Consider the following 27945-nt stretch of genomic DNA (forward strand, 5'->3'; position numbering starts at 1 on the left):
ATGAAAATTGTCTATCTATATTGAAGTGCAGTAACATGAAGGAAGGACTCTACAGTGTTCACTAATTAATTCAACAAATATGTAGTGAACACCTGCTTTGAGCTAGACACCGTAGCTAGATACTATCAAGGATTGTGTATGATTTTACCCTATTTCCAAGCTAACAAGCTAACACAGTTTCATGGACGATGGTAGAAAGTACTGGGTCAGAGACAAAGGACTTTATTATTCACAGCCAGCAGTATGAGTATCATATTCCCTTCAGTTCTTGCCTCCCAAGTGCCATTGGGCTGCTGCACATGCAATGGGTTTGTGTCACAGCTGAGGAACCATAAACTTAGAAAACCTCAATCTTTTATAGTGGGTGGCAAGCCATAGTGCTCAGCCTTTGTCCTGGAGAGAGACTAGCTTTAATCTACTGGACAGCCACAAACCTGCCTTCCGCACTGGAAGGAGACAATATCTCAGTCTTCCAGATCTGGTTCCTGTACAAACATCGCTGAAAAAATAGTTATAGTAGCCAGGGTTCTCCATACAGAACCTAAAGGATGCATATATGTATATATATATATATATATATATATATATATATATATATATATAGAGAGAGAGAGAGAGAGAGAGAGAGAGAGAGAGAGAGAGAGAGAGAGAGATTCATTTTAAGGAATTGGCTCATGCAGTTGTGGGGGCTGCAAGTCCAAAATGGACACGGCAGGCCAGGAAAGAGCTGATGTTGCAGCTCAAGTCTGCAGGTAGCAGTAGCATGCCCTCCCCCTTGGGGGACATCAGTCTTTGCTCTGAAGTCCTTCAACTGATTGAATGAGGCCCACCCACATTATGGAGGGTAATCTGCTTTACTCAGAGTTGACTGTTTTAACTGCTAATCACAGCTTTAAAAATGTCTTTACAGCAACATCCAGACTGGTGTTTGACAGAAAACCAGGTACCATGAGCTAGTCCAGTTGACACATTAAATTAACCACCATAACTTCATGTTTCCCTGAAATTAAGACCTAGCCAGACCATCAATCCAATGCGTCTTTTAGAGCAAAAATTAATATAAGACCTTGTATTATATTATATTATATTATACCCAGTATTATATTATATTGTGTTATATTATAAGACCCGGTCTTATATCATATTAAAATAAGACCGGGTCTTATATTAATTTTTGCTCCAAAAGACGCATTTGAGCTGGTTGTCCAGCTAGGTCTTATTTTCGGGGAAACACGGTAGTTCAGAACAAAAGCGAGATTCATGGAGAATTGTCTCAAACTCATTCATTACTGCTGTCTTTAGACTCCCCGTAACCCCCCTACCCGTTCACTTATCTTTAAATATTCAAACTTTATTAAACAGTTATGAATTTAATTCCTCATCCATATTGCATTTTTTAAAACTTTTATTTATTTAAGTGTTTCTTCCCAGGACCCATCAGTTCCAAGCCAAGTAGTTGTTTCAAGCTAGTTGTGGAGAGCGCAGCTCACAGTGGCCCATGTGGGGATGGAACTGGGAACCTTATTGAGAGCACCGGGCTCTAACCAACTGAGCCAACGTGCCGCCCCCATATTGTATTTCTTAAGTTTTACCATGAAGCTGGTTCTAGGTGCTTCGGGCACAAAGTTTCAGTCCCTGCCCTCTAAGGCACTTACCAGACAAGAACACCTGAAGCGCTCTGATAAAGGTGTGCACAGGGTGCTGTGGGAACGGGTAATGCGGGCGGGGAAGAGAGGGAAGAGGAGCTGAGGCTCCGGAACTGGTCTCTCAGGAGAGTAACCTTAAAGGGAGTGGGTGATTGCACGGAAAACGGGGAAAGGCTCACAGATCAGTGTACTGGCTACGGGTGGTGGTTCAAAGTAATCTGGTGTCATTCTTTGTTCATCTGCTTTTTGGCTGATTTTATTAGGATTTATAAGACCCTGACTTCCTTTCCTTCCCGCTCCGCATAAAGGACGCCGGCCAAGACCCTCCGGCGGTCCGCATCCACCGCAGCCCCGCCCTGCTCCCTCCTTTTTGGCCCCGCCCTCCAGGCCCCGCCCCTGGCGCAGAGCACTGTGGGAGCGGCTTCCTTGGATCCGCGTGTGGCAACGGCCTGGTGCCTCTCGGCCTTCGCAGGGTGTTAGATTCTCCACAACGCCGGGTCGCCCCGGGCTTGACTCGCGGTCGCCCAGCTCCCCTCACCGCGAGGTAGGAGAAGGGCCCGGGGGCGGCGGCGCCTCGGGGCCGGCGCGAGCTCGCCGCTGTCCTCGGGGACTCGGGCCTGGCTTTGAAGTCGGTGAGGGGCCTCTGCCTGCCCGGGCGCACGGCCCTCCCCCCGCCTCCGCTGACCGTGCGGTTCAGGAACCAGGAAGGTCGGCACCCAGTTAGACCTTTCACAGCAGACCTTTAATGTTTGTGTCACGTAAAGCGTTTGGAGTTGTCTCCTGACAGGTTGAGTCCCTGAGCTGTGCCAGCACACAGCAGAGAGCAGACAGCGTGTGCTGTCGCTCCCAAGGACGGAAACAGGCCGACATTCCTCCTGGGCCTCAAATTCCACTTTTTCTTTTACCCGGTGGTTATCCTGGTTGTGAGCATTAGAGGACCTACATACAATAGGCGTCTTGGATGGAGGCTGTCCAGCACAGGCAGTAGAAGAGTATGATAAAAGCAAATAACTCATGTTTCAAGAAAGGTTTTACTGGCATTTCATTGATATTCAGGGGGCATCATCCCCAGATTATTTCAACATGACAGGCTCATGATGTGCAGAAACTACATTTGGCATGGCTTGGAAACTGCAGCAAACCTGAGTTGTTACCTTTGCTCTGCCACCCGAGCTATTAGCGTGGGTACTGCATTCACCTTTTCCCACCTATCTTGCCACACCTTTAAAGTTCTTATGTTCACCCCATACAAACTATTTTCAATCTGGCAGCAACCCAGTGGAAAGGATCTCTAGTTGTAAAAGTTGCTTGTTTTTATGGCATCCCTGTAAGTCAAGCTGACTTAAAGAGGGCTGGTGATCAGGCAGTTCTTGTGTCAGTCCCCAGACAGCAGCATGAGTGCTTGGGAATTGTTAGAGATACTCGTTCTAGGGGCTGGAGGCGTGGGGATGACTCCCACCCACGACTCTCTGAGCCAGAAGCTCTGGTGCTGGGGGAGTAGCCATGTGCATTGCAGCGATCTGTATCAGAAGCCCTTAGGTTTCTGAGGCAAGCTCAAGTTTGCGAACTGCTGTTTTAGCATTCCCTGAGCTAAAGCTTGTAAGTTACAACAGTTTGTATATCTTCTGTCAGTGACTTTTAACACCTTATGGAGGTATTTTGGAGTGAATGTTTCTATTTCATTGACATTGCACTCATAGTGGTGAATTTTCATCTCCAAAAAATAATGAGAAATTAACTCAAAAGACCTAAATGTAAGAGGTAAAACAATAAAACTCTTAAAGTTGTTTTAGAAGAAAACAGAAGTGTAAATCTTCTTGACCTTGGATTAGGCAGTAGTTTCTTAGATGTGATGTCCAAAGTGTAACAAACCAAAGGAAAAATGGATAAATTGTCATCATCAAAATTAAAAACTTTTGTGCTTCAGAGGATGCTATCAAGAATGGGGAAAAATATTTGCAAATCATATATCTGATAACATCTAGTATCCAGAATAAATAAAGAATTCTTATAAGTCAGGTAAGACAGATAACCTAATTTTTTTAAATGGGCAAAGCATCTGAATAAACATTTTCTTAGAGACCTACAATGGTCAATAAACACGTGAAAAAATGTGCTACATCACTAGTCATCAGGGAGATGCAAATCAACCACCATGAAATACCATTTCACAGGAACTGGAATGGGGATAATCAAAAAGAGGGACAATAACATGTTGGCTAGGACATGGAGAAACTGGAGCCTTCATACATTCTGGTGGGATGTAATATGGTGCAGCCACTTTGGAAAAGTCTAGCACCTTCTCCAAAAGTTAAACATAGAGTTGCCATATGACCCAGCAGTTCCATTCCCAGGTATATACTCGTATAATTGAAAACGTATGTCCACGCTAAAACTTGTACGGGAATGTTCATAGCAGAGCTATTCATAATAGCTACAAAGTGCAATCAATCCAAATGTCCATTAATTAATGAATAGATAAGATGTTGCTTATCCATATGATGCAATGTTATTCACCCATAAAAGGGAATGAAGCTCTGACACGGGCTGCAACATGGATGGACCTTGAAAAATGATGCTCAGTGAGAGAAAGGGAACGTGTTGTATGATTCCATCTGCGTGAAATGTCCAGAACACGCAAATCCATAGAGAAAGAAGCAGATTCGGTGGGCGGACTGGGGAGTGAATGCTAAAGGGTCCCAGATTTCTTTATGAGGTGATGAAAAAGTTCTGAAATGAAACAGTAGTGATTATTACACAACCTTGTGAATATGCTAAAAATCACTGGGTTGTATATCAGAAATGGGTAAATTTTATGGTATTGGGATTATATCTCAAAAATTAACAATTTATTACTTCACATAAACATAATTTTTAAAAGGTTATGAGTAACCACATATATATGGCTTTATACTGAGCAATCAGATTAAGCTAAAATTTTTGTAGGAATTTACTAGTGCACTTAAAATTGTACAATCTTTCAAGAAAATACGTATTTTAACATGGACAGCATAGCTCAATGCTACATTTCCTGGGTAGCTAGCCTCTCCCCGTCCCCAAATTACCTAAAATATTGACTGAACTTGAATGATTTCTCCTAGAAAGTCTCCCCAGATTCTCTAGCAATTTTTACATTTACAGTGTATACACACAATAATTACATATTTCCCATGCTTCTATTTTACTTTGCTTCGACATCTGTTTTATTCTGTCTTGCATTTTTGCCCAACATTTTACTGTGAAAAATTTCAAATGTACAGCAGAGTTTAAAGAATTTTACAGTGAACTTCACGCTTGCTACATAGATTCTACCATTAACATTTTTCTATACTTGCTTTCTCACATATCTGTTCATTTATCTATATTATTTTTATGCATTTCAAACTCAATTATAGATATTCTGCTTTCCTTTAAATATTTAAGTATGCATATTAATTATGGTTCATTTTTGTTAGTTTTTTTCTTTCAAGAAAGAATTTACAAACAATGAAAAGCAGATATCGCAAGCAAATGTATACACCTGTATAACCCAAACCCCAGTCAAGATGTAGAACATTTACCATCCCAAAAAATTATATCATGCCCCATTCCATCCCACCCCTACCTAAAAAACAACCACTGTTGTGTTTTCTACCTTAGTTATGCATGTTCCAGAACTTCAGATCAGTGAAACAACACATAGTGTACTGCTTTGCGTGAGGCTTCTTTCACTCAGCATAAGTGAGATTCTGCTATATTACTCTACGTGGCATCTGAATGCATTACTTTTTATTGCTGAATAGTATCCACTTGTAAATATGCCACATTTTGCTTATCCATTGTGTTGATGGGCAACTGGTCTGTTTCTCATTTGGGGCTATTATGAGTAAAGCTCCTATGAACATTCTTCTACAAATCTCTTTGTAGGCACATGTTTTCATTTCTCTTGGGTAAATACTTTGGAATAAAATTGCGGGGTCATAAGAGATATATGTTATTTTTATGAAACTGCCAGACTTTTTTCCAAAATTGTACCATTTTACACTCCCACCAACAATAAATGAGTATTCCAGTTGCTTGCTATCTTTGCTGATGTTTTGTGTTTGGGGACTTTTTAATTTAGCCATTCTGGTCTGTGTGCAGTGGTTTCTGCCTTGCACTGTAATTGACTGTTACATAGCTTTTTTTCTGCACTTGACACTAAGCTCCTTGAAAACCAGGACCATAAACTGTACCCCTCTCTAGTGCCTGGCACTGTCCTTTCATACTAGGTTTGGAATAAATGTGGAACGAGGGCAACAAATGAACGTTTTGACACCTAGTTTTGAGAATTTGACGTGAAAAAAAATTGAAGCCGTAAAAATGTGTTGAGGTAAATTTGACCAGAGGGGTTGTTAAATACTTTATTTCAATTAAGAATTATTTCTCATCCCAAGAACATATTTACACTGCCGATTTTTCACAGGTACGGATGATGGAAAATGTACACCTGGCCCCAGAGACAGATGAAGACGATCTCTATTCTGGTTATAATGACTACAACCCGACCTATGACACCGAGGTAAATGAAATCTGGTTGCTTTTTACATTGCAGCTGGTTCATGAAAAGCTTGGATTTGAGGGTTATGCTTTATTATGCTTTAAGTAAGCTGATTAAAAGCCTAGAAAAGTGCTATTATTGAAGACTCTGTTAACTTACACCAATTATAATAATAGCAGCAGAAGGAAAAAATTATGAGGAAGGTTATGGGGACAAAACTGGATCAGTCACCACTTGTATTCTTCAGCACTGGCATCTGAGCGTGTAAGTTAGAAAATGTCGGTCACTCAGAGTACCTAAAATCAGTTGGTTTTTTTAAGGCTCTAAATTTGAAATGTCATGTAGGGTTATTTTATTTCTTTTAATTAAATTACACAAGTATATTATAGGAAAATTAGGAGATAGAAATAGATATAAAGAAAAATTAATATCATAGAAACTGTTAACACCAAGAGATAACCATTAGCTAACTTACAGTGCTTATCTAGCCAAACATTTCCCTATGCAAATACATATATATCTCTATATAGTTTGGGATAAAATGGTGTCGTACTGTATCATGTTCTGGTTTGTAACCTGCTTTTTCTCTTTTATTAATATCCATTTATGTTAACAAATCTATATTTGCTTAATATTTACTGGTATAGTAATTTAAAAGATAAAATTGTTACTAAGACAAATATTTGAATATGTTAAATCTTTTTACATTGTTGTGAGAGTTATAGTTTCCAAATTGTACATAAGCAAAAACAAAAAATCCTCTTTATAAACTCATCTTGAATTAGTGTATGAAAAAAAGAGAATGAGGGATGTGGGAGTTAATTTACTTGCTAGGATATAAACATCAAATATTAACATTTAATTTAGGAAATCTCATTCTATTCTAGAGTTTTTCATATAGCTTTTAGTCATTTTAAAATTATTTTTCCTCTGGAGAAAAATAGTGGTCTGTAAATTTAAGACCGAGAAAGAAAACGGGGAAAGTACATGGAAACCATTCACTTACTCTATATGAAATAAAAATCTAGGAGATACTGATCATTGTCGAAAATTTGAAAAATACAGAAGATTGGAGAAAAAAATAAAATGACCTAAATCCTTTCACCTAGAGATTACCTGCATTAGATATATAGTTGTATTCTCTTGTATTTTATTACGCAGGTGTTTCTCTACCTGCATACACACACACACACACACACACACACACACACACACTCACACTCACACTCACACTCACATAGGTAGGATTGTATAAACTCTTCTAAAAATTTGTATGAGCAGAAGAAAGGGGAAGGAAAAAAAATTTGTATGAAAGCCTAGGCATTTTCCTAAGTTAGTATAAATTATGAAAACCATTCATACATCCCCATTTCTCCCAGTTATAAAAGTTAAATGTATAAAAAATATACATGCTCATTGTTGGAAAACAAAATTACCCATAATTCAATCACTCAGAACTAACTACTATCAATGTTTTATTGCTTTGTCTTTTCTTCATGCATACTAATAGTTTTAAGAGATTTGAATTGAACTAGCATTTATTTTTCTATTTGCTTTTTTACATTCAGCTACCTTATAAGCAAAGGTTCACACTAAAAATTGAAATAAATATGATTTTCATGGCTACATAATATATACAGTTGATTGCAACTATTTTCTGATCATAGGATATTTATTTTGAGTTTTCTGTTGTTGTAAATGACAACAATGCAGTGAACAGTTTTATGCATAAATAACTTTGTGTATTTTGATCAAACATTTTCTTGGATAGAGTCTCAGAGATGGAATTAAATCATGAATATGATTGTTTTTAAAGCACCGGAGAAAACTTCCTAACTCATTAGGTCATCACAGTCTGGCTTATTTCATTTCAAGTGAATATTTAGACTATCAGACACAAAAATAAATCATACGGTAAAATAAAAATGACATTTGGTTTACCCATGGTTTCCTTGTATCTTAATTAATTGGAATAATAACAAGTTTAATATATAACTGAATTACTTGAAACAGTTGCTAAGATGGTTCCTAGATTATAGAAATGGTTAATCAAATAATGAACAAAGAAAAAATTACAAAAGTTGAGTTAGTTGATATTTGTAATTAGAGAATTTGTTGACAATTTTTAGTTTGTCAGTTAGAATTTGTTGAGCTGATTAATCAAATTTTACTAATAGTTTAGGAATATTAGAAGACTTCCTTGTCCTAAAAAATCTGCTGAAGTAGTATAATTAATTATGTATGCTGAAGGTTGCCTTTTGTTTAATACTTCATGAGAAAGTTGCCTGGTTTCTATGGCAATTCTTCTACCGAGAATTATATATTTATTTAATTTTATGTAGTTGATATAGAAGGTTATAAAGATTATTTAAAGTAAAAATTAAAAAAGAATGCTTGCACATAATAAAATGTTTAAAGTGTGCTGTATTATCTCCTGGTTATATAAACATTTTACTTTAATTGTCTGCAGAGTTTTAAAAAGTTAATTGATATTGACTCTTTTTATGTATTATTTATATTTATTTTTTAATAATCAAGTATATTTTTGTGGGAAGTACAGTAGTCCCCCCATCCATGGAGGATATTTTCCCAGACCCCCAGTGGATGCATGAAACTGGGATAGTACTGAACCCTATAAATACGTTTTTTCCTATACATATACACCTATGATAAAGTTTTACATTAGGCACAGTAAGAGATTAACAATTAATAATAAAATAGAACAATTTTAACATTATACTCTAGGAAAAGTTATGTGAATGTGGCCTCTCAAAATCTCTTATTGTCCTATGCTCACCCTTCTTGTGATGATGTGAGAGGATAATTGTCTATGAGATGAGAGGAAGGGAGGTGAGTGAGACATTATTAAGTAAAATAAGTGTTACCTGAACACATGTACTTAGATACCCCAACAGTCAGTCTGATAACCTGTCTGATAACCGAGACAGCTCCTGAGCGACTAGCGTCAGGGAGCATATATAGCGTGAAGATGTGGGACGAAGGGGAGATTCATATTTTCCGACTACAGTTGACCTCCCGTAACTGAAACCGAGGAAAGCAAAACCTCGGAAAAGGGGGGACTATATATTGAAATAAATCAGAGGCTAGTGTGGGAATTGTGCACAAGATGTGTATGAGGGTTAGAGCCAGAGTGTGTGTTGGTGAAGGAGTAGGAAGTACAGGCTGGTTAGAAATTGGCAGTTGGTAAGACAGGGTGCTTTTGAGAGCCTGAAAATGGCATTTTGTCCAGGAAACCCAGGAACACTTTTATCTTGTCCTTGACTTACGTTCCTTTTCTCAAATTTCCTGTGGGTGAATATGAGTACAGGAATCAGCGGAGCATAATAACATTTTACGTGTATTTCAACTGAGGCTTGATTCCCAGTGGCTTTGCAGCCTGGACGCCTTGGAGCCCTCTGTTTGCCCCCGTTCACTCTAGTGTGAATCTCAGACATCACCTCTCCAGGGAGATGAAAAGTTATCTTCACTTAAACAAACGGAAATGGAACAAGAGGAAGTGTTTGCCCCATTGCTTGTAGAGAATATGGCTTTTGTATCCCAAGGCTTTCTCAGGCAGGGCTGGTAGTGATGGTCACACCCTGTGGATGAAGATGAGGTGTGTGAGGAGGGAGAAAACGACGTGATTCTGTTTTTCCTGTCTAGCTCCTTGGAGGAAAGGCTGCACCCTGGTGTTCCTGTTCTTTTAACCAGGCGCAATGATGTCGCCCATTCAAACAGTGGCCAGTAAAATGTCCTTAGGATTGAACAACATTATCGTGCTCCTCTTCCTGGGGAAAGAAGGAGCCTTGATGTTTTGGGCAGTGAAGGGCGGAGATTTGAGGACAGGGGCCCTTGAGCCCCTACCAGATGTCAGCAGATGGGGTAAGATGAATTATAGAGGATCATGAATAGCAAACAGAAGAGGTTCAACATTTTCTTTTTAATTCTCACTTCAAGTTGAATGTTAAATTTGTCTTTTCATTTTAGGAATTGGAGAATGACACAGCTTTTCAGCAAGCTGTGAGAACTAGTCATGGCAGAAGACCTCCAGTAAGTGAATTTTTCTTAATTGTGGTAAAAAATACTTAAAATAAAATTTACCATCTTAACCATTTTTAACTGTACAGATCAGTTAATGTTAAATATAATCCTTGTCATTGTTGTGAAACCGATCTCCAGAACTTCTTCATCTTCCCAAACTGAAACTGTAGCCATTCAGCAACTCCCCAGTCTCTCCCCCAGCCCCTGGAGACCCCTTTCTACTTTCTGTCTCTATGAATTTGACAACTTTCTATGCCTCATATGAGTGAAATCACATAGTGTTTGCCCTCCTGTGACTGGCTTATCTCACGGAGCACAATGTCCTCAAGGTTTACATATGATGTAGCATGTGACAGGATTTCCTTCCTTTTTAAGGCTAAGTAATATTCCATTGTCTGGATAGACCACAGTTTGTTCTGTGGATACTTGGGTTGCTGCCACCTCTTGGCTATGCTGCTATGTGAACCATGCTGCTATGAACATACAGGTGTAAATATCTCGAGACCCTGTTTTCAATCCTTTGGACACTTACCTGCCCAGAAGTGGGATTGCTGCATCCTATGGTGATTCTATTTTTAAATTTTTGAGGAACCTCCATACTGTTTTCCATAGTGGCTGCTCCACGAGACACTCCCACTAGCAGTGCACAGAAGTTCCAAATTTCTCCACATCCTCGCTAACACTTATTATTTTCTATTTTTTTTGAAAGTAACAATTTTAATGGATATGAGGTGATTCTCATTGTGGTTTTGATTTGCATTTCTCTGATGATTAGTGATATATTTTCATGTGCTTGGTGGCTGTTTGTATATTATCTTTGAAGAAATATCTATTCAAGTTCTTTGCGCATTTTTTTAACTGTTTTACTTGATTTTTTATTGTTGAATTCTAGGAGTTTTTTATATATTCTGGATATTAACCTCTTATCAGATATATGATTTGTAAATGTATTTTCCCATTCTGGAGGTTGCCTTTTTACTCTGTTGATTGTGTCTCGTGATGCACAAAAGTTTTAAAGTTTGATGTAATCCCATTTGTCTACTTTCTGTTGCCTGAGCTTTTGGTGTCATATGCAAGAAATCATTGCTAAGTCCGATATCATGAAACTTTTCCCTTGTGTTTTCTTCTAGTAAGAGTTTTATAGTTTTAGATCTTTAATCCATTTTGAGTTAACTTTTGTGTATGGTGTAAGATAAGGGTCTAACTTCATTCTTTTGCATCTGGATATCCAGTTTTCCCAACATCATTTGTTCAAAACATTGTCCTTTCCCCATTGGCACTCTTGTTGAAGATCATTTGTCCATATATATCAGGGTTTATTTCTGGGCTCTTTATTCTGTTCCATTGGCCTATTTTTCTGTCTTTGTGCCAGTAACAAGTTTTCATTACCATAGCTTTGTAACCTGCTTTGAAATCAGAAAGTGCAAGTTCCCCAACTTTGCTCTTCTTTTTAAAAATTGTTTTGCTTTTCAGGGTCCCTTGAAATTCCAAATGAATTTTAGGATGAATTTTTCTAATTCTTCAAAAACTATCATTGGGATTTTAATAGGGATTGCATTGAATCTATAGATTGCTTTGGGTTGTATAGACATCTTGTCATATTCAGTTTTTCAATCCCTGAACATGGATATCTTTTCATTTACAGTGGTACCTTGATTTTCAAAAGTAATCCGTTCCCGAAGACCGTTTGAGATCTGAAACGTTAAAAAACCGAGGCACTGTTTCCCCATAAAAAGTATGCAAAATGGATTAATCCATTCCAGACCTTTAAAATCAACCCCTAAAACTTCAAATTTAGCATGAATTTTACTATCTAATGATACCATAAATCCATAAGATTTACAGCATTCGTAAACCAAAATGTTTGTCAAAGGAGTGTAGCGTTGGTGGTATAGTGGTGAGCATAGCTGCCTTCCAAAATGTTCGTCAAAGGAGACGTTTGAAAACTGAGGTACCACTGTACTAATTTTTTATTTTATTTTTGTATTAGGGAATATTGGGGAATAGTGTACTTCTCCAGGGCCCATCAGGTCGAAGTAGTTGTCCTTCAATCTAGTTGTGGAGGGCGCAGCACAGCTCCAAGTCCAGTCGCCAGTTTTCAATCTTAGTTGCAGGGGGCGCAGCCTACCAACCATCCCATGGGGGAATTGAACCGGCAGCCTTGTTGTTGAGAGCTCGTGCTCTAACCAACTGAGCCATCCTGCCGCCTGCCTTTCTAATTTTTAAAGTTACATAAATACTTTAAAACGTTGGGGCTTTATTTACAAATTACTCCTCCCTTGGATAAATGACCCTCCATTAATTAATCTTCCACCAGTACATAAATTGCGGGAGTGATTTTTCAGTATTATTAGAATTTTTGTACACACATCTGACTTGCACAGCGCATGGACTCTGCCAAGATTCTTTCATGGCTGAAAATAAACAAGATTGGCACTAAATGCAGCAGTAGAGTACAGACAGTTCTGTTCCTAACATTCCTTTTAAACCGCTTCTTCCCATGTGCCCTCTACTATGCAGCAATGGTTCTCAGTCCCCTACACCTGCCCCCGGGGACATTTGGCCTGGAGGTATTCTAGTTGTCACAACTTGGGTAGGTGCCACTGGCATCTCGGGGTTGCAGGCAGAGAATCTGCTAAACACCAAACAGGCACAGGGCAGCCCTACCCTCCATAAAGAATTATCTGGCAAAAGGTCGATGGTGCCAAAGTTAAGAAACTGATATACAGCAACTCCTGTGTTTCCCAGGAAGTGTCCTCCTGCTTCCATGTCCCTCACTTTGTCACCTTCTCCCTTTCCTCTCTGTCACACGTATTAGCAAATCTAAACGAGCAGTGTTAAAGCGCGTAAGACACGGAGGATCTTGGAGTCGCTTGCCTATATCCTTTGTGTAAGTGAATTTAGTGTGGTGCCTGCAGCTGGAGGACAATTCCTCCACGACAGTTCTCACTTCTGCCACCAGTGGCAGGTGCCGGGCTTCCCCATATCACCCTTGCTTCCGTGATTCTCTGAAAGGGCTAACAGAACTCACTGAAAGCTATAAAATTACACTTATGGTTTAGACAGGGGAAGTTTGCAGGTTAAACTCCACCAAGGGGAGAGACACAGGGCAGAGTTTGGGGTTCAAACCTGGAACTTCTGATGGCCTTTCCCTGTGGACGCGGGGTGGCATTAGCTGCTCCCAGCCACTGCATGTGGTGACAGGATTTATGGATTGCCAACCAGGGAAGCCCACCCACGACCCTGGTATCCGGAGATCTGAGTGGGGCCCCATGGCACACTGTCTGCATCTGCGTGGCTGACTGTTAGCTTCCAGCCCTCCTGGCGGTTAAGGCGAATGCCTCTGGAAGCTGGAGCTGGGATAGTGTGTCCCAGAGCTGCTATTGCAAATCACATGCAGACTGGCTGGTGGGCGAAGCCCCAGGACTTTCGGAGACCCAGAGATCACCTCCCAGTGACAGGGCAGAGCCAGGCCTCTGGGTAAAGCTAGTGCTTGACTACACATTCCACAACCTGTACTTTAATTCTGAGTTACCTTCATTACGCAGAGAGACCACAGGGTGAGTTCTTCCTCTAGTCTAAGCACTAGACTCAGATTTTTGCAGAGGCAGACTGCCGTAGTCATTGGTCTTTCCTTTGCATATGGAGGTGCTTCATAGATCATATTGCATGACTTAGCATACGTAAGCGAACAGTGTCTTCAGGTTAGTGGTTTCAGGCATCAGATGTCAGGTGACAATTTCACCAGGCTGGCCTTTCAGCAATCTTCGGACGTGACCTTGACCTCAGAGACCCTCATTTTATAGCTGAGGAGACTGAAGCCCTGAGAGCCAGAGGTCTCACAGCTGTCTGTAACTGGGGAGAGCTTCGGTCTCCTGACCCCTGCTGAATAGTACTGTCATCATGGCCTGCTTATTACATTAAATGGGAAAATCGTGTCACTTTCATACGAAAGGTACTGGACTCACTTAAGAGAGATAACATGCTAGCTCCTGAGGACCATCTTCAGAGGGGAAATACAATGGGCTCAGATATTACAAAGCATAATGTAATAAGTGGGGAAAGAGTAGTTAGGGGACCATAAAGAAAGGGTATTTATCACTAGCTGGGACAACCAGAAGAGGCTGCTTAGGACACAAATTTACAGTTGAATGTGAAAGGGTATGTACAGTTAAGACTGACCGTGAGATATGGGAGGAAAGGTATGATAGGTGAGGGTGTAAGGTGAATAAGGGAAGAGATGGTGTAGAATCCAATTTGTCTAAGAGATCTGTCCAATGCTAAAAAAAAACAATACAAAACAGATTTAGTCATTGTAAGTAGTTAAAAAGAATAATGGTTTCTTTCCTTCAGTTTGTATTCATGGAAAAAGTGTCCTTTTTCAGGTTTTTCTAAGACCTGTTATCTGTCAATTAGGTCAAGTTTGTTAATTTTTTTTTAAATGTTCTGTATTTGTAATGATTTGGTGGGGGGAGGCTACTATTTCTACTATTAATGAGAAAGATATAGTCAATTTTACACTGTGATTGTGGATTTCTTTCTTTGTTTTTTAGTATTTTGTTTTATATATTTTGAGCAAAAATACTTAGAAATGTTATATTTTCATGGTAAATTGAGCTTTTGGTTGTTATGAAATGTCCTTCTACTATATCTCTAATAATGCTATTTGTCTCTTTTGTCAGATACTAGTGTATTGATATGGCTATACCAGCTCTATTTTGGCTAGTGTTTGCATGATATGTTTTTGCCATCTTTTTACTTCCAACTTTTCCATATCCATCTATTTAAGATGTATTTCTTATTAGCAACATTAGCAATTGAGTTTTACTTTTTCAATACAGTCTGATTATCCTATTCTTTTAGTGAAGTATTTGGTTTATTTACATGTAATGAAATTACTGATTTGGTTTAAATTTATTGTCTATTTGCTTTTTGTTTTTCCAGCCTCTTTTATGTTTCATTTTCTTTTTTGAATTCTTTTGTTTGATTATTTTATATTATTCCATTTCTCCTCTCTGTTATCTTGGGAGTTTCTTTGCATGTTTTCCTAAAGATTACAATACTCATCTTTAGCTTATTAAAATCTAGAATGTATTAGAATTTTCTACTTCCTGGACAATGCTAGAATTTTACATTATTTTCAGTTGCAGAATTTCCATTTATTCTTTTTTTTTTAAATAGTTTCCTCTTCTCTGCTGAAATGGTCATATCTTGTCTTTTAATTAATTGAACATACTAAACACAGTTATGTGAAAGTCTGTGTCTGACATTTTCATTTTATTTATCCCTTCTGGATTTCTTTTCATTCTCTTGGCTTTTGGTTAGATAGTCTTGCCTTCTGTATGTCACATGTATCTATTTACATTTATTTATTTAAAATTATTTAAAATTAAATAATATTTAAAATTCAGGTCTTTGTTGCATCAGCCACATTTCAAATGCTCAACAGACATTTGAAATTATCAGGGTAGCCACAGGCCCCCAGCTCCAATGTGGATCTCCTCAGATCTGTGAGTCTGCAAAAGGCCGTGTTCAGCTTCTTGGCCATGCCTTTGCAATGAACAGATGCCGTGTTCAGCTTCTCGGCCATGCCTTTGCAATGAACAGATGCTTCTGGGAGAGAAGCAGGCCGCTTGCAGGCTCACCTCTCTAGCCTCCCCTTTTCCTTATCTGGAGAACCTGTAATTCTTCAGCCTTTGTTCTTTAGTGTATTCAAACTGATTTTTTCAAACATATTTTTGTCCCCAGCTTTTTAGTTCTTAGTGGCAAAGTTGTTTAAAACAGTAACCCATCATAGCCAGAAGTAGAAGTCTCTAATGATGTTTTCACCAAACATTTCAAACGAATATGCTGACTGACTGACATACTTAAGTCGGTTTTACCTGCATGGTCTTGTTTGAGTCCAGCTACAATTTTGTATTCGGCATCCCTTGCATCATTATTTCAAAGGTGAGAAACTTTAGGTTCAGAGAGATTAAATAAACTCAGCTAGCGGAGGGAGAGCTGAGATTCAAACCCAGATTCTCTGACTTCAGATCCTGTATCTATTGTTAGACCTAGTGGCTGGCAGTAATAAGTGTGATGAACGATAGAAGCAGCCGTGCAAACTGACCTTTCCTGTTTGTACCTCAGATCTAAAGTCCCTTTTTTCCTTTAAAGTGAATTCCAGAATAGGTCTCCTTTTCGATACTTAAAATACCCAAGCTCCTCAATATTTAGGACAATTTAAAAGAAGTTATTCTAAGTACTTTATAAACATTTCTCTATTGATGAGTCTATATTTTCCACTTCTTTTCCAGTTTTCTATTACATATCTTAATCTGAATTCTATTAACTATGTTTTTTTTTCCTCTCCAAGATAACTGCTAAAATACCAAGCACAGCAGTTACTAGACCTGTAGCTACTGGATATGGGGTAGGTTTTCTTAAGCTGAAACTATTAAGATGCTATTTCTCATACATAAGTTCACTGTAGGCAGTTCTAAATAATTTTGGCTAGCTTTCCATCCATGAGCCAGATATACTTTCCATTATGGATAGTTATGAACATTATTAAGTCTCATTTGATTAATAGCTTTGAATAGTCTAGTCATTTTGATTGTGAATATATCAGAAAACATTTTCTTACTTTTTTCTATTCATAAACCTTGTGTTTGTTGATTGACTTCATTTCCTTTTCTATATAACATCACCAAGTCTCATGTGTATTCCATTCATACATTTTATGTGAAATTAGATGTTATATAAATGTAATGATGTTTATAATTTTAAAAAATGTACTAATTAATACATGGAAAAGTAAAATGTAAGAAAAATTTCAAAGGCATATATTTAGATCTTGCTTTGATTTGAGATCTTTGGAGGAAAAGTGCCATATAAAAATCCATACAGGAAAATCTTGTCCAAATTTGGATGTTTTAGCTTACGTGAAATAATAGAGGAGTGGGAGAAAAATGCGAGAATGAGGTGGTGTTTCCTTGTCCTTCTAACATACTTGTTAGGGGTCAGAAGGACGGTTTCAGAACCTAGAAGTCCATGGCACTTGCCTTCGAGCTGTCCCTTTATGTGAATGAAGAAAGTAACCTTATACGTAATATAACTGTGTGTCATATGAAACATGCTTTTATTAATCAGCCTATACATGTATTACTCATAAATGTGGTTTTTGGTGATGTTTCAGAGCAGGAGACAGCAAACATTTTCTGTGAAGGGCCAGACAGTTTAGGATTCCCGGGTCAGACACTCTGTTGCAGGCACCCAGCTCTGCGTTTGTAGCACAGGAGCATCATAGAAAGTGGCATGCCTGTGTTCCAATAAAACTTTATTTACAAAGGCTGAGATTTCAATTAGGTTGGTGCAAAAGTAATTGCAGTTTAAAAGGTTAAAAACAATCGCAAAAACCACAATTACTTTTGCACCAACCTATATAGTTTGTTGACACCTGCTTTAGAGTTTTATTGTTTAATCCTATATCCTCAGGTGATAAATGGAAAACAAATGAAAAAAAAGTTATGAAAAAAACTTCTACAGCTTGGTTTATAAAAATTAAATGTAGATTTTTGGGGGAGTTATTGAAACTTAGTTTTCTCTTTACTAGTCCAAGACATCCCTGGCATCATCGATGGGAAGACCAATGACAGGAGCCATCCAGGTATCTCTGTCATGTGGCTGTTCATTTGGGGCCTCTCTTGTGACTTAGAATGTTATCACCTGAGTTTTCTTGTATTTATTATACTAAAATGTTAAAGATGTTACTGATATGGAGACCTGATTCTTACATTGTGGCTGAAGGTGGGCCTGTTTGAAGCCTTTGGATTTACTCACTGAGGTCTCAGATGAAAGCCCGCTGGGCAGTGGACACAAGGACTGACTGCTTGCTCAGTGCCCTCTGGGACTCATTCTTCCCGTGCTGTCGTTTACAGCAGTTTCTGTGGTTTCTCTCATGGGTACAGAAGAGACCAGGCAGAAGTAGGGGAGTAGCCAGCCAGCCAGCTATATAAGCTGTATAAGGCACTGTGTAAAAATCCGTGACTTGTTTTCTTTACAAACTGAGAATAAGCCGAGTTATATCAAGGAATTGAAATTGTACAGGGGAAAAGGGGAAGTAGAGACAGGACTTGACACAGAGGAAGCACAAATACAGAATAAGCAGATAGTGATTAAAAATCAGTATTAAAAGTGGGCTACAGTGAGATATGTCATGTGCGTGCGGAACTGTAAGTAAGAGCTAGATCAGATTTAAGAATACTTATAAGTGATCCTTATTCTTTTAAGGATGGAGTTACTAGACCCATGACAGCAGTGAGAGCAGCTGGATTCACCAAAGCAGCTTTCAGAGGTTTGTCATATATCTCTATTATTGTTTTCAGATCTGTTAATATTTCTTACTGTTTTTGTGTTTGCAAATATTATCATTTAAAATAAAATCTAACATGCCATTGATTATAAAGTGTGCCATTATTTTAGGTACCATTAAGAAAGAAAAGGGGTAATGAAAATATTCTGCATCTCAATTGGGGTGGTAGTTACACTGGCATGTAATTTGTCAGGATATACTGACTTGTACATTAAAAATTTGTGCATCTTATTTTATATAAGTTAGAGCTCAATTTAAAAAACTAAAGGTAAAATAGTATTTAAATATATAATAACAAATAATTTAAAAATAAAATTATTTGACAAAAATTAATGTATATTTTACCAATATGGACAATTAAGAAGCCAATACCAGGTTATTACATGATTGATTAGAGTTCATAATAGGCATCGATTACTGAGAGAGTATCTTGTTTTTGTTTTTATATGTTAATACACAAATTTTATTTACATAGTTTTATATAAAAAATTCCACCAGTTTCTCAATATAGAAAATGTTCATGTAGCTATAATAAATGTCCTGCCTACTTAATAAATAGGTAATCTAAGCGATTTAAGAAATAACTAAATAACATGCAAGGTTTCCCATTTTCTTCACTTACGCTGGTCCAAACTAATCTGACCTCTTGCATTGTGTCTCAGGCTCTGCATTTGACCCGCTGGGTCAGTCAAGGGGCCCTGCTCCACCTTTGGAAACCAAAAATGAAGATAGGTACGTAAGTCCTTTCCTGTTGTTTTGTTCTTACTGCATATTTTAATTTTAATTTTCCAAATACATAATTCTTAGATATTTTAAAAGTTCATGTCAGCAGAATTGTAATCAAAACATCATCCCCAGTTCTTGGAACTAGCAAAAGACTCGAGATAGAAAAATAGCCATGTGTGTTCTGCGCAGTTTCATTGTAACATTATTTGACTTTAAGATATGTCTAATTTTTATGCGTGCCAGTGTTGATTGTCTTGAAGGCCAAATGGCACTGAAAGGTAATAAGATATGCTTATTCAAAAAGGATATTTCAAAGAAAAAAATTAAGAGAACATGTGAGAAGTTAGTTTTTATATCAATATTGAGAAATTTGATTTTTATTGAATTATTGATAACAGTTTTGTGGTAGTGGCTAGAGAGTAGTCAAAAAGCTGTGGTATAAATTCAGCTGTATACATTTACTGCTATCTGGGTACCACTGAAGCGTATACTTCACACATAGTTTTAGAAGCCAACATTACTGCATACTGCGTGTACCAGGCACTGTGCTAGGAGAAGACTGAGCTGTCAGTATCACTAGTTCTTGGAGAGAGAAGGTAAAGCACAGAGGTCTTGACTTGGTGGCACTAATAAGTGGCAGGACAGAGATCTGAACCCAGGCTGTCTGTTTCCAGAGCTCGTGCTATTAACCACTATACTCTTTTGCTTCTATAAAATAGCTGTTTTTAATTTGTAATTTTGAAGCCAGTGTTTGGGCTATCGTATGAGTATAAATTACATAATTTCCCTTTTTGACTAACAAGGAACCTCTATAGAAGATCAGTTTACTTTGTATCCTAGTTAATGACAGCATGTCTGCCAATAAAAGTGTGCTGTTTTATTTAAATATTATGTCATTCTGGATCCTTTCAGCTACTAACAGAAGACACATCAGAAACACACACAAGAAGAACGTTTATTCTCTTACAAAATAGGAAGTCTGGAGCAAAGGCAGGTGTAGGATTGTTAATTTATTAGAGTATTTCAGACAACTAGGAAATAGAATTCTGTATTTCATTGTAACCTTTATAAAACCACCCTCTGTTATGACCATTTCTCAGTTAGAATTTTGTAGATCTTTGTAAACTAATAAAATTTGTATCCCACCTGACTAAATTTGTAGTCAGGTTCCACTGAAGAATATGATTCCATAGACAAAGCTATACTGTTAAATTTATTCGTCTGTTCTTTTTTAACGTCCCTCTTGTGGAGGATTAAGAGAACTGCGATGAATTCCAAATACTTGTAGTAAAATTTTATTTAGGCACTGATGTGTGTTCAGAGTGTTGTGGTATTTTGCTGGAAGAAAATGGTAGCAAAGTGACGGTAATGCCATTTTTGAAAGCTGACTGTGTCATGCAGGAACTCTGGTTCCGCTCTCGGCGGGTGGACACAGAATATGGTGAGTCCCCAAAGGAACAACAAAGGAGCCATAGATAGAGGAATCATACCACTATATTCTCGATGGCGGCTGTTTGAGACACAATAGCAAACATCTGCCAGTACCCCAACAATGGGTCTTCCTACACCCCAGTCTTGCTGGCGGCCGGGCAAGACACAGGAAGTAGGATCATCACGATCCGCAATCCACAGTCCACTTGCTAATCGCACTTGCTAGCCGCAATCCACCATCCGCTTCTCTGCCAACGCACCTCTCTCTTGCCAGCGTAGCCATGTTAGTTATATCAGTGGCCAATGGCTAACCGTTACAGCTGATGGCCAACTAGTCACAGCTGACGGCCATCTACTGCCCGAGCCAGCACCTTTTCACATGAGGCTGAGAGCCTGGAAACTGCTTTCCTGGCTCTGTCCCCACAGACTGATTTGAGGGTGTTATGTTTGTTACTATTGGAGTCAGGGTTTAAACTTCTCACCTTGTTAGAAACCTTCTCTTCACTATCCATCTGGTAGTAAATAATAACAATTATCTCTTTTATGGGGTGTCATGCAGGGCGGCCTGCGGGGTCTCAGCTCCCGCTCCCCACATAAGAACACAGGATATGGTGAGGCCAAAAAGGAACACCCACGGAGCCATAGATGGGGGAGTCATACCACTATATTCTCACTGGCGGCATCCACCTCTCGCAATCCACGCTTGCTAGCTCAACCACCATCTTCTTGCTAGCCCCCATTTTCTGCCAGCATAGCCACAGCAGTTATATTAGTGGCGAATGGCTCACTGGTTACAGCTGATGGCCAACTAGCCACAGCTGCTGGCCATCCAATCACAGTTGATGGCTATTTACTACCTGAGCCAGCACCTTTCCACGTGAGGCCGAGAACCTGGAAACTGTACTCCTGGCTCTGTCCCCATGTGGGGCTTCAGTTTTCCCAACCATAAGATAAAGTTTTCATTTGCCATAATATCTGAAAAAAGAATCTGCTTTCTTTTGGGGTTGATAATATAATAGTGTGGGTCCTGGAGGGAGTTACCTTCCAGGTTAAATCCTGACATACTACCTTACTAGCTGTGTGATCTTGGGTGTAACACTGAAGTCTCTAAACCTCAGTTTCCCTACCAGTAAAAAGAATGATAGTGCTTGTATCAAATGTTATCATGAGGAATAAATGACATAATTAGGTAAAGCATGTAGCACAATGTGAAATTATACTCGTGTGAAATAAGTGTTAGCTATTTTCACTATTCTTATGAATAATTATATAATGTGATTATTAAGAAAGTAGTACATTTGCTCTTTAATGCCATTTATTCATGTGTCTTACCTATGACCTATTCTTAAACTTCAAAAGCACTTATAACGGAAATGTTAAAAGTAAATTAAATTTTAGGATACATTATTAGTGACTGATTGACTCAAAGTACACCTACTCTTTTTTTAATAGTCCAGAAGAAAAGATTAGACAATTAGAGAAGAAAGTAAATGAGTTGGTAGAAGAAAGCTGTATTGCCAACAGCTGTGGAGACTTAAAGTTGGTAAGTTCATAAACTAATAGGATTCAGGATTGTGAAGTGTGTGTGTGCACCTGGTTTTACATATGCATGCAGACAAGCATATGTATAGTAAAGACTTTTGTTTTGCTCTTGACTGACCTTGGAGTTTTCATGGAAGCAATTATTTGGAGATCCTGTAATTGTAACTCTGCTTCATAAGCTGATGTCAAAACATCAGAGCTTGGTTGATTTTGTAGTTTCTGACACTGGTCATTTTGGTGGGGAGAAAAGTTCCAAGGCATCGATTGATTAAATTCTGTGGCCTGGTGGGCTGTGGGGTTTGACTCAGCCTGTTGGAGGGCACAGCACAGTGACCATGGTCCACATACAGTGGGTTCTGACTTCAGCCTCGCTACCCTGGGATGTTGCTTCCTAAGGAAACTACTAGGTCACGATTTGCTTTTTGGGAATCCCATCTGCTTTTTTTTAGTGATTAAGTATTTTCTCTTAATTTGCTTTCGTTCACATTTCTTTGATTGTTATACCATATAAATACAATTTCTGTGACTTAGTTATAGAGTTAATGAATACCATTAGAAAGAATTGTTCAGTATGAAAAACTATTTTTATTGCTCATAAAACTGGTGCTTTTTTATCTAGTTCTGAAAAAAATCTCATGTTGAATTAATCCGTCTATGGTCATTCTCTCAGTGGAAATCGACAGAAGTTTCCTGGCAAACTGAGTAAGATATAAAGCCAAGCTAAGCATGTCGTAATACTGAGTGCAGTTATCCTTTGACTTGTTGGTATTTTGAGCAGCCCAGAAACCAAACAAATCCACCTAAATCCCTATCTCACAAGATGGAACTAAAATACCCAAAGATTCAGGAGTTGGAGGAAAAAGAAATAATTGGCATGGTCAAACCTAAAAGTGGTGGAGGAAGGTGCAGTGATAAAGACACTCGATTTGGGCAAATCTACTCTCCATTTTATCCCTCAGACTTCCTCTTCTTTCCCAGAGAAAGCACATGACATTTTTCTGATGGTGATCTCCAGTTTAAACAGACAGTCTGTGTTATTATCTGGGTTCTTCTGTTTGCAAGGGGAGTGTGTGGCAGTGTGCCACTGGGCCCCGGCCCAGCTGCCCTTGGGTGTTTCCCAAATGCACAGATGCTTGTAACAAATGCTCAGAGTGTAAACTTGATTTCAGGCCTTAGAAAAGGCGAAAGATGCAGGAAGAAAGGAGAGAGTGCTGGTGAGGCAGCGAGAGCAAGTGACAACTCCAGAAAACATCAACCTGGATTTAACTTACTCAGTAAGTGTGACATGAACAAAGTTATTTTTGCTGGGATTTATAGATTCCAGAAGTCTCTTATCTTTTTTCTTTCTTGTTTTTTCTTACTTTTAAAATAACTCAGATTCCCAGAATTAAATTTAGTTTATGAGACAATCTCATCTTTGGTCTTTGCAAAGATCTTTTTTAAATTTAGTTAGTTAATTAGTTATTTTTAATAACTTAATAAGAACTCACAAACCCACCAGCCAGTGACTGTTTCTTGAAGATTGCTAATATTTATGCTCTATTCAGTGCGGTTACTTTGATGAGATTCTAATGTGGATTTTTTGGTGTGTGATTTTCGAGGACTTCAAACTAGACTAATAAGACAATGTCCTGTAAGGGTAGTAAAAACAATGCTAATTTCTAGCAAAATGTCTTTAATTCTGAAAAGACAGTTCCTTGATGTTTATATTGCTGTTTAAAAGGGTGTATTGTCGGGGCCGGCCCAGTGGCTTAGGCAGTTAGAGCTCCATGCTCCTAACTCCGAAGGCTGCCGGTTCAATTCCCACATGGGCCAGTGGGCTCTCAACCACAAGGTTGCCAGTTCAATTCCTCGAGTCCCGCAAGGGATGGTGGGCAGTGCTCCCTGCAACTAAGATTGAACACGGCACCTTCAGCTGAGCTGCCGCTGAGCTCCTGGATGGCTCAGTTGGTTGGAGAGCGTCCTCTCAACCAAAGGGTTGCCGGTTCAACTCCCGCAAGGGATGGTAGGCTGTGCCCCCTACAACTAGCAATGGCAACTGGACCTGGAGCTGCGTACCTTCCACAACTAAGATTGAAAGGACAACAACTTGACTTGGGGAAAAAAAAAAAGTCCTGGAAGTACACACTGTTCCCCAATAAAGTCCTGTTACCCTTCCCCAATAAAAAAAAACAAAAAAAAAAAAAACTGTACTTTCTAAACAATTTATAAAAAAAATTTTAAAAAATAAATAAAAATAAAAAAAATAAAAGGGTGCATTGTCAGTGGGAAAAGACTTCATATGCCAAACAGATGGGAAAAAAGGATCTCTGAAACTTTGAATAAGAAGAATGTTTAGATACTTACTACTTACAGCTAATATTTTTAAGTTCTATGGCATCTTTAGAATAGGGAATAATTTATAATGACAATTTTTTTACCTCTAGGAATATAATTTGCTATAACTTAATGACTTAAATTATAATTTTGCATATGGAGAAATACTATTCAAATAAAGGTTTAAGATATTTCCACATGTTTAATTTATACAGAGGGTGCCAAAAAAATATATACACATTTTAAGAAAGGAAAACTATATTAAAATTGTAATACTCACTATATACCGATGACATTTGACTTCAGAGTGGTTACCATCAGCATCCAGACACTTCTGATTACGGCAACTACTGTTTGAGTAGCATTGACCTAAGTGTCCACTTGTATACATTTTTTTGGCACCCCGGTATTTATGAGAGAATATCCCCAATATCATTCTTATTTCTTTTATCACCAGCAACATTAACAATATACATTTATTCTTTGTGGGTCTGCCTGAGACTAATGGATGGCAAAAGCTATCTAAATCAGAAAGAATACATAGAAAGTTAAGGTGAAATTCAGAGGACAGCCTTACCTGTCTCAATGTTCTGCTTCATTTGGAATGTGAGATTTTCTGTCTACTTCATTTTCTAATTGGTTGGGTGTCTTGATATAAGCAGCTAACTTTGTTATAGGATTTTAATCTCTAGAAAGCTTTCAGGCAAAAGGGGCCTAAAATGGTCATTACATGTCTTTTTGCAATATTTTTTTCTTTAGGTTCTTTTCAACCTGGCCAGTCAGTATTCAGCTAATGACATGTATGCTGAAGCACTAAACACATATCAAGTTATAGTGAAAAATAAGATATTTAGCAATGCAGGTAGGTGTATATAACCTGTTTTTGTAATAAGTGTAGTTCTTTTGTAGTGTTCATTTACATTTCCTTACTTCCTGGTTTCTTACAATGACATTATTTATGTTCTAAATAAATTTGTATTTATATAGAGGTGTCCTGCTTAAAGATACTATTTATTTGAAAACCCACACAAGTACAGATGAGGACATACAGTTGGTATGAGGTATATTACCTAATGGTAAACCAAAAAGATACTCTGTCATCCAAGTAGAATGGCGCATAGCAACCCCATTGAACATGTTTCCCCTTGTAGAATTTACCACCAAGAGACTATAGTTTATATCTAGCATTTATAGTGTGTAATTTTTTGGCAGCAATAGTAAAGTTTATCAATATTATTTTCTTTTAATATCATATTAAAATGAGTGTGGCATTATGGAGTCTAATTTTTAAATCCTGTATTTTTCTTAGAAGAACACAGCTCCAGTTTTATAATGTAAATAAATGTTTTCTAGTGGTATTTTTGGAAATCCATCTGTCTTAAGTTCCATTTCCTCATAGAACTGGTGTGTGGATACATGAAAATCATATAATTATTTTAAAGGGAGAATTTTTGGTAGTGTATGAGCCTTCATAACTTGAGAAAAGCTTCAAATAATGTGAATTAAAGTGATTTAAAATATAGAAAAAGTGAAAAGCATAGAATATTATACATTCATTCTTTTTTTTTTAATTAGGAAGATTGAAAGTGAATATGGGAAATATTTATTTAAAGCAAAGAAATTATTCCAAGCCATTAAATTCTACCGGATGGCATTAGATCAAATTCCAAGTGTCCATAAAGAAATGAGGTGAGTTTACGTAATTATAACTTTGTAAAATGTAAGTGTTGTTTTTCAGGAACAAGATAACTCTTCTGACTTGTTGTCAGTAGACTGAACATTTTGAGGTGTTTGTACATGAAAGGTGTTAGATTTATGTGATGTCTGTTGTATTTTGTTCTGTACTCTTACGGCTACTTGCACACATTTATACAATGACAAGTTAAAGGTTAAAGGCATAATGTATGATCAGTTGAAATAAAACTAAACTAATTGTCTAATATAGGGAATAACCAGTAAATACAGCTTACTGCAAACACAAAGTCAAAACAACAGTCCTTTAGAACATACCAGACCCCAGAATGCAAGGATAGAAATTCAGACCCTCTGACATTCTTGCTATCAATTGAGAGTGAAATCATGAGAAGAAGTGATTGCTTCTGAATCTCAGAAAAGGGAGGAAAGGAAAGGAGCTGGGATATTTTCTATTCCTACAATATTTCAAGAGCAGACACAGTAAATTACCTTATGGTCAGGTAATAACCTTGGGAACACAGAAGGTTTCCAGGATATTTACTGGTCATAATTTTCCCTAGATACAGTACAATTTCTGTGTGAAAGTTAATTTATTTATAAATACCACCTTCAGTGATCTTTTGTTTTTCAATTATGCACAATATCTTATTATCGTCAGTAAATATCTGGCTTATAGAACACAGTGCCCTGGAGGTACTTTTAACTGTGGTGAGGCCAAGAATTTTTGAGCATTTTAGGAAAAATTAATAATATTAGACAGTGTATGTTAAGTGCTTGATAATCAACAATAGGTGCTATAGTAATCAAAGGAATAATTATTGAGAACAAGAATGGTCAAGAAAGCCTTTATGAAAGAGGTGTACTTGAGATGGGTTACTGAAGTGAGGAGGAAAGAAGGGGATACCGTGAAAAGAGTCAGGCAAATCGGTGTTCACGATCTGATCAGAGAATTATGAAGAAACACATTTAGTTGAAACTGCGGGATTATGTTGAGGAGTGGTTAAAAATAAGATGGGATCACAACCTTTAGAATGTCTATAATCGAAAGCCAGACAATAGCAAGTATTGAAGAGGATGTAGAGAGGTCAGAACCCTTGTACACTGGGAATGTAAAATGGTGCAGACAACTTTGGAATTATTTACTTAGACAGTTTCTTCAAAAGTGAAACAGACTTACCATCTGACCAGCAGTTCCATTCCCAGGTATATACCCAACGTAAATGAAAACATGTTGTTACAAAGGATTGTATGTGAGTGTACATAGCAGCATTATTCATAATCGCCAAAAGTGGAAACAATGTCCATCATGTAGGCGTTTGATTGAATAAAGTGTGGCATATCCAGACTGTGGAATACTATTTGGCAATATAAAAGGAATGGAGTGCTACAACGTGGGGGAGCCTTCAAAAGATTGTGCTGGTTGAGATAAGCACACACAAGACATCACGTATTGTATGACTCCATTTGTGTGCAGTGTCTAGAAAAGGCACAAGCAGACAGCACGGAGATCAGTGTTGCCCGGGACTGGAGGTGGGGGTGGGGAGTGACTGCTGATGAGCACAGGTTCTCTTTTTCGGGTGACGGAAATGACTTAAAGTAAGAACGTGGTTACAGTTCCACAGCTCTGCGAATATAGCAATAACCATGGAGCCAGAGACTGAATAAAACGAGCA

General features: G+C 38.0%; 1 protein-coding gene across 1 annotated transcript in view; it reads left to right on the forward strand.

The window, feature by feature from the left end:
- Positions 1-2065: 2065 nt before the first annotated feature.
- Positions 2066-27945, forward strand: part of IFT88 (intraflagellar transport 88) — a 97926-nt gene continuing 72046 nt past the window's right edge. The window contains 12 exon segments of the mRNA XM_033104738.1: positions 2066-2190; positions 6091-6186; positions 10153-10215; positions 16565-16621; positions 17804-17857; positions 18481-18544; positions 19225-19294; positions 22172-22262; positions 23431-23535; positions 25337-25439; positions 26153-26206; positions 26209-26266. Coding sequence (XP_032960629.1) covers positions 6097-6186; positions 10153-10215; positions 16565-16621; positions 17804-17857; positions 18481-18544; positions 19225-19294; positions 22172-22262; positions 23431-23535; positions 25337-25439; positions 26153-26206; positions 26209-26266 — 809 coding nt within the window. The 5' untranslated portion in view covers positions 2066-2190; positions 6091-6096.

The sequence above is a fragment of the Rhinolophus ferrumequinum genome, chromosome 4 (genome assembly GCF_004115265.2).
Source record: "Rhinolophus ferrumequinum isolate MPI-CBG mRhiFer1 chromosome 4, mRhiFer1_v1.p, whole genome shotgun sequence".
In the NCBI taxonomy this organism is placed as follows: Eukaryota; Metazoa; Chordata; class Mammalia; order Chiroptera; family Rhinolophidae; genus Rhinolophus; species Rhinolophus ferrumequinum.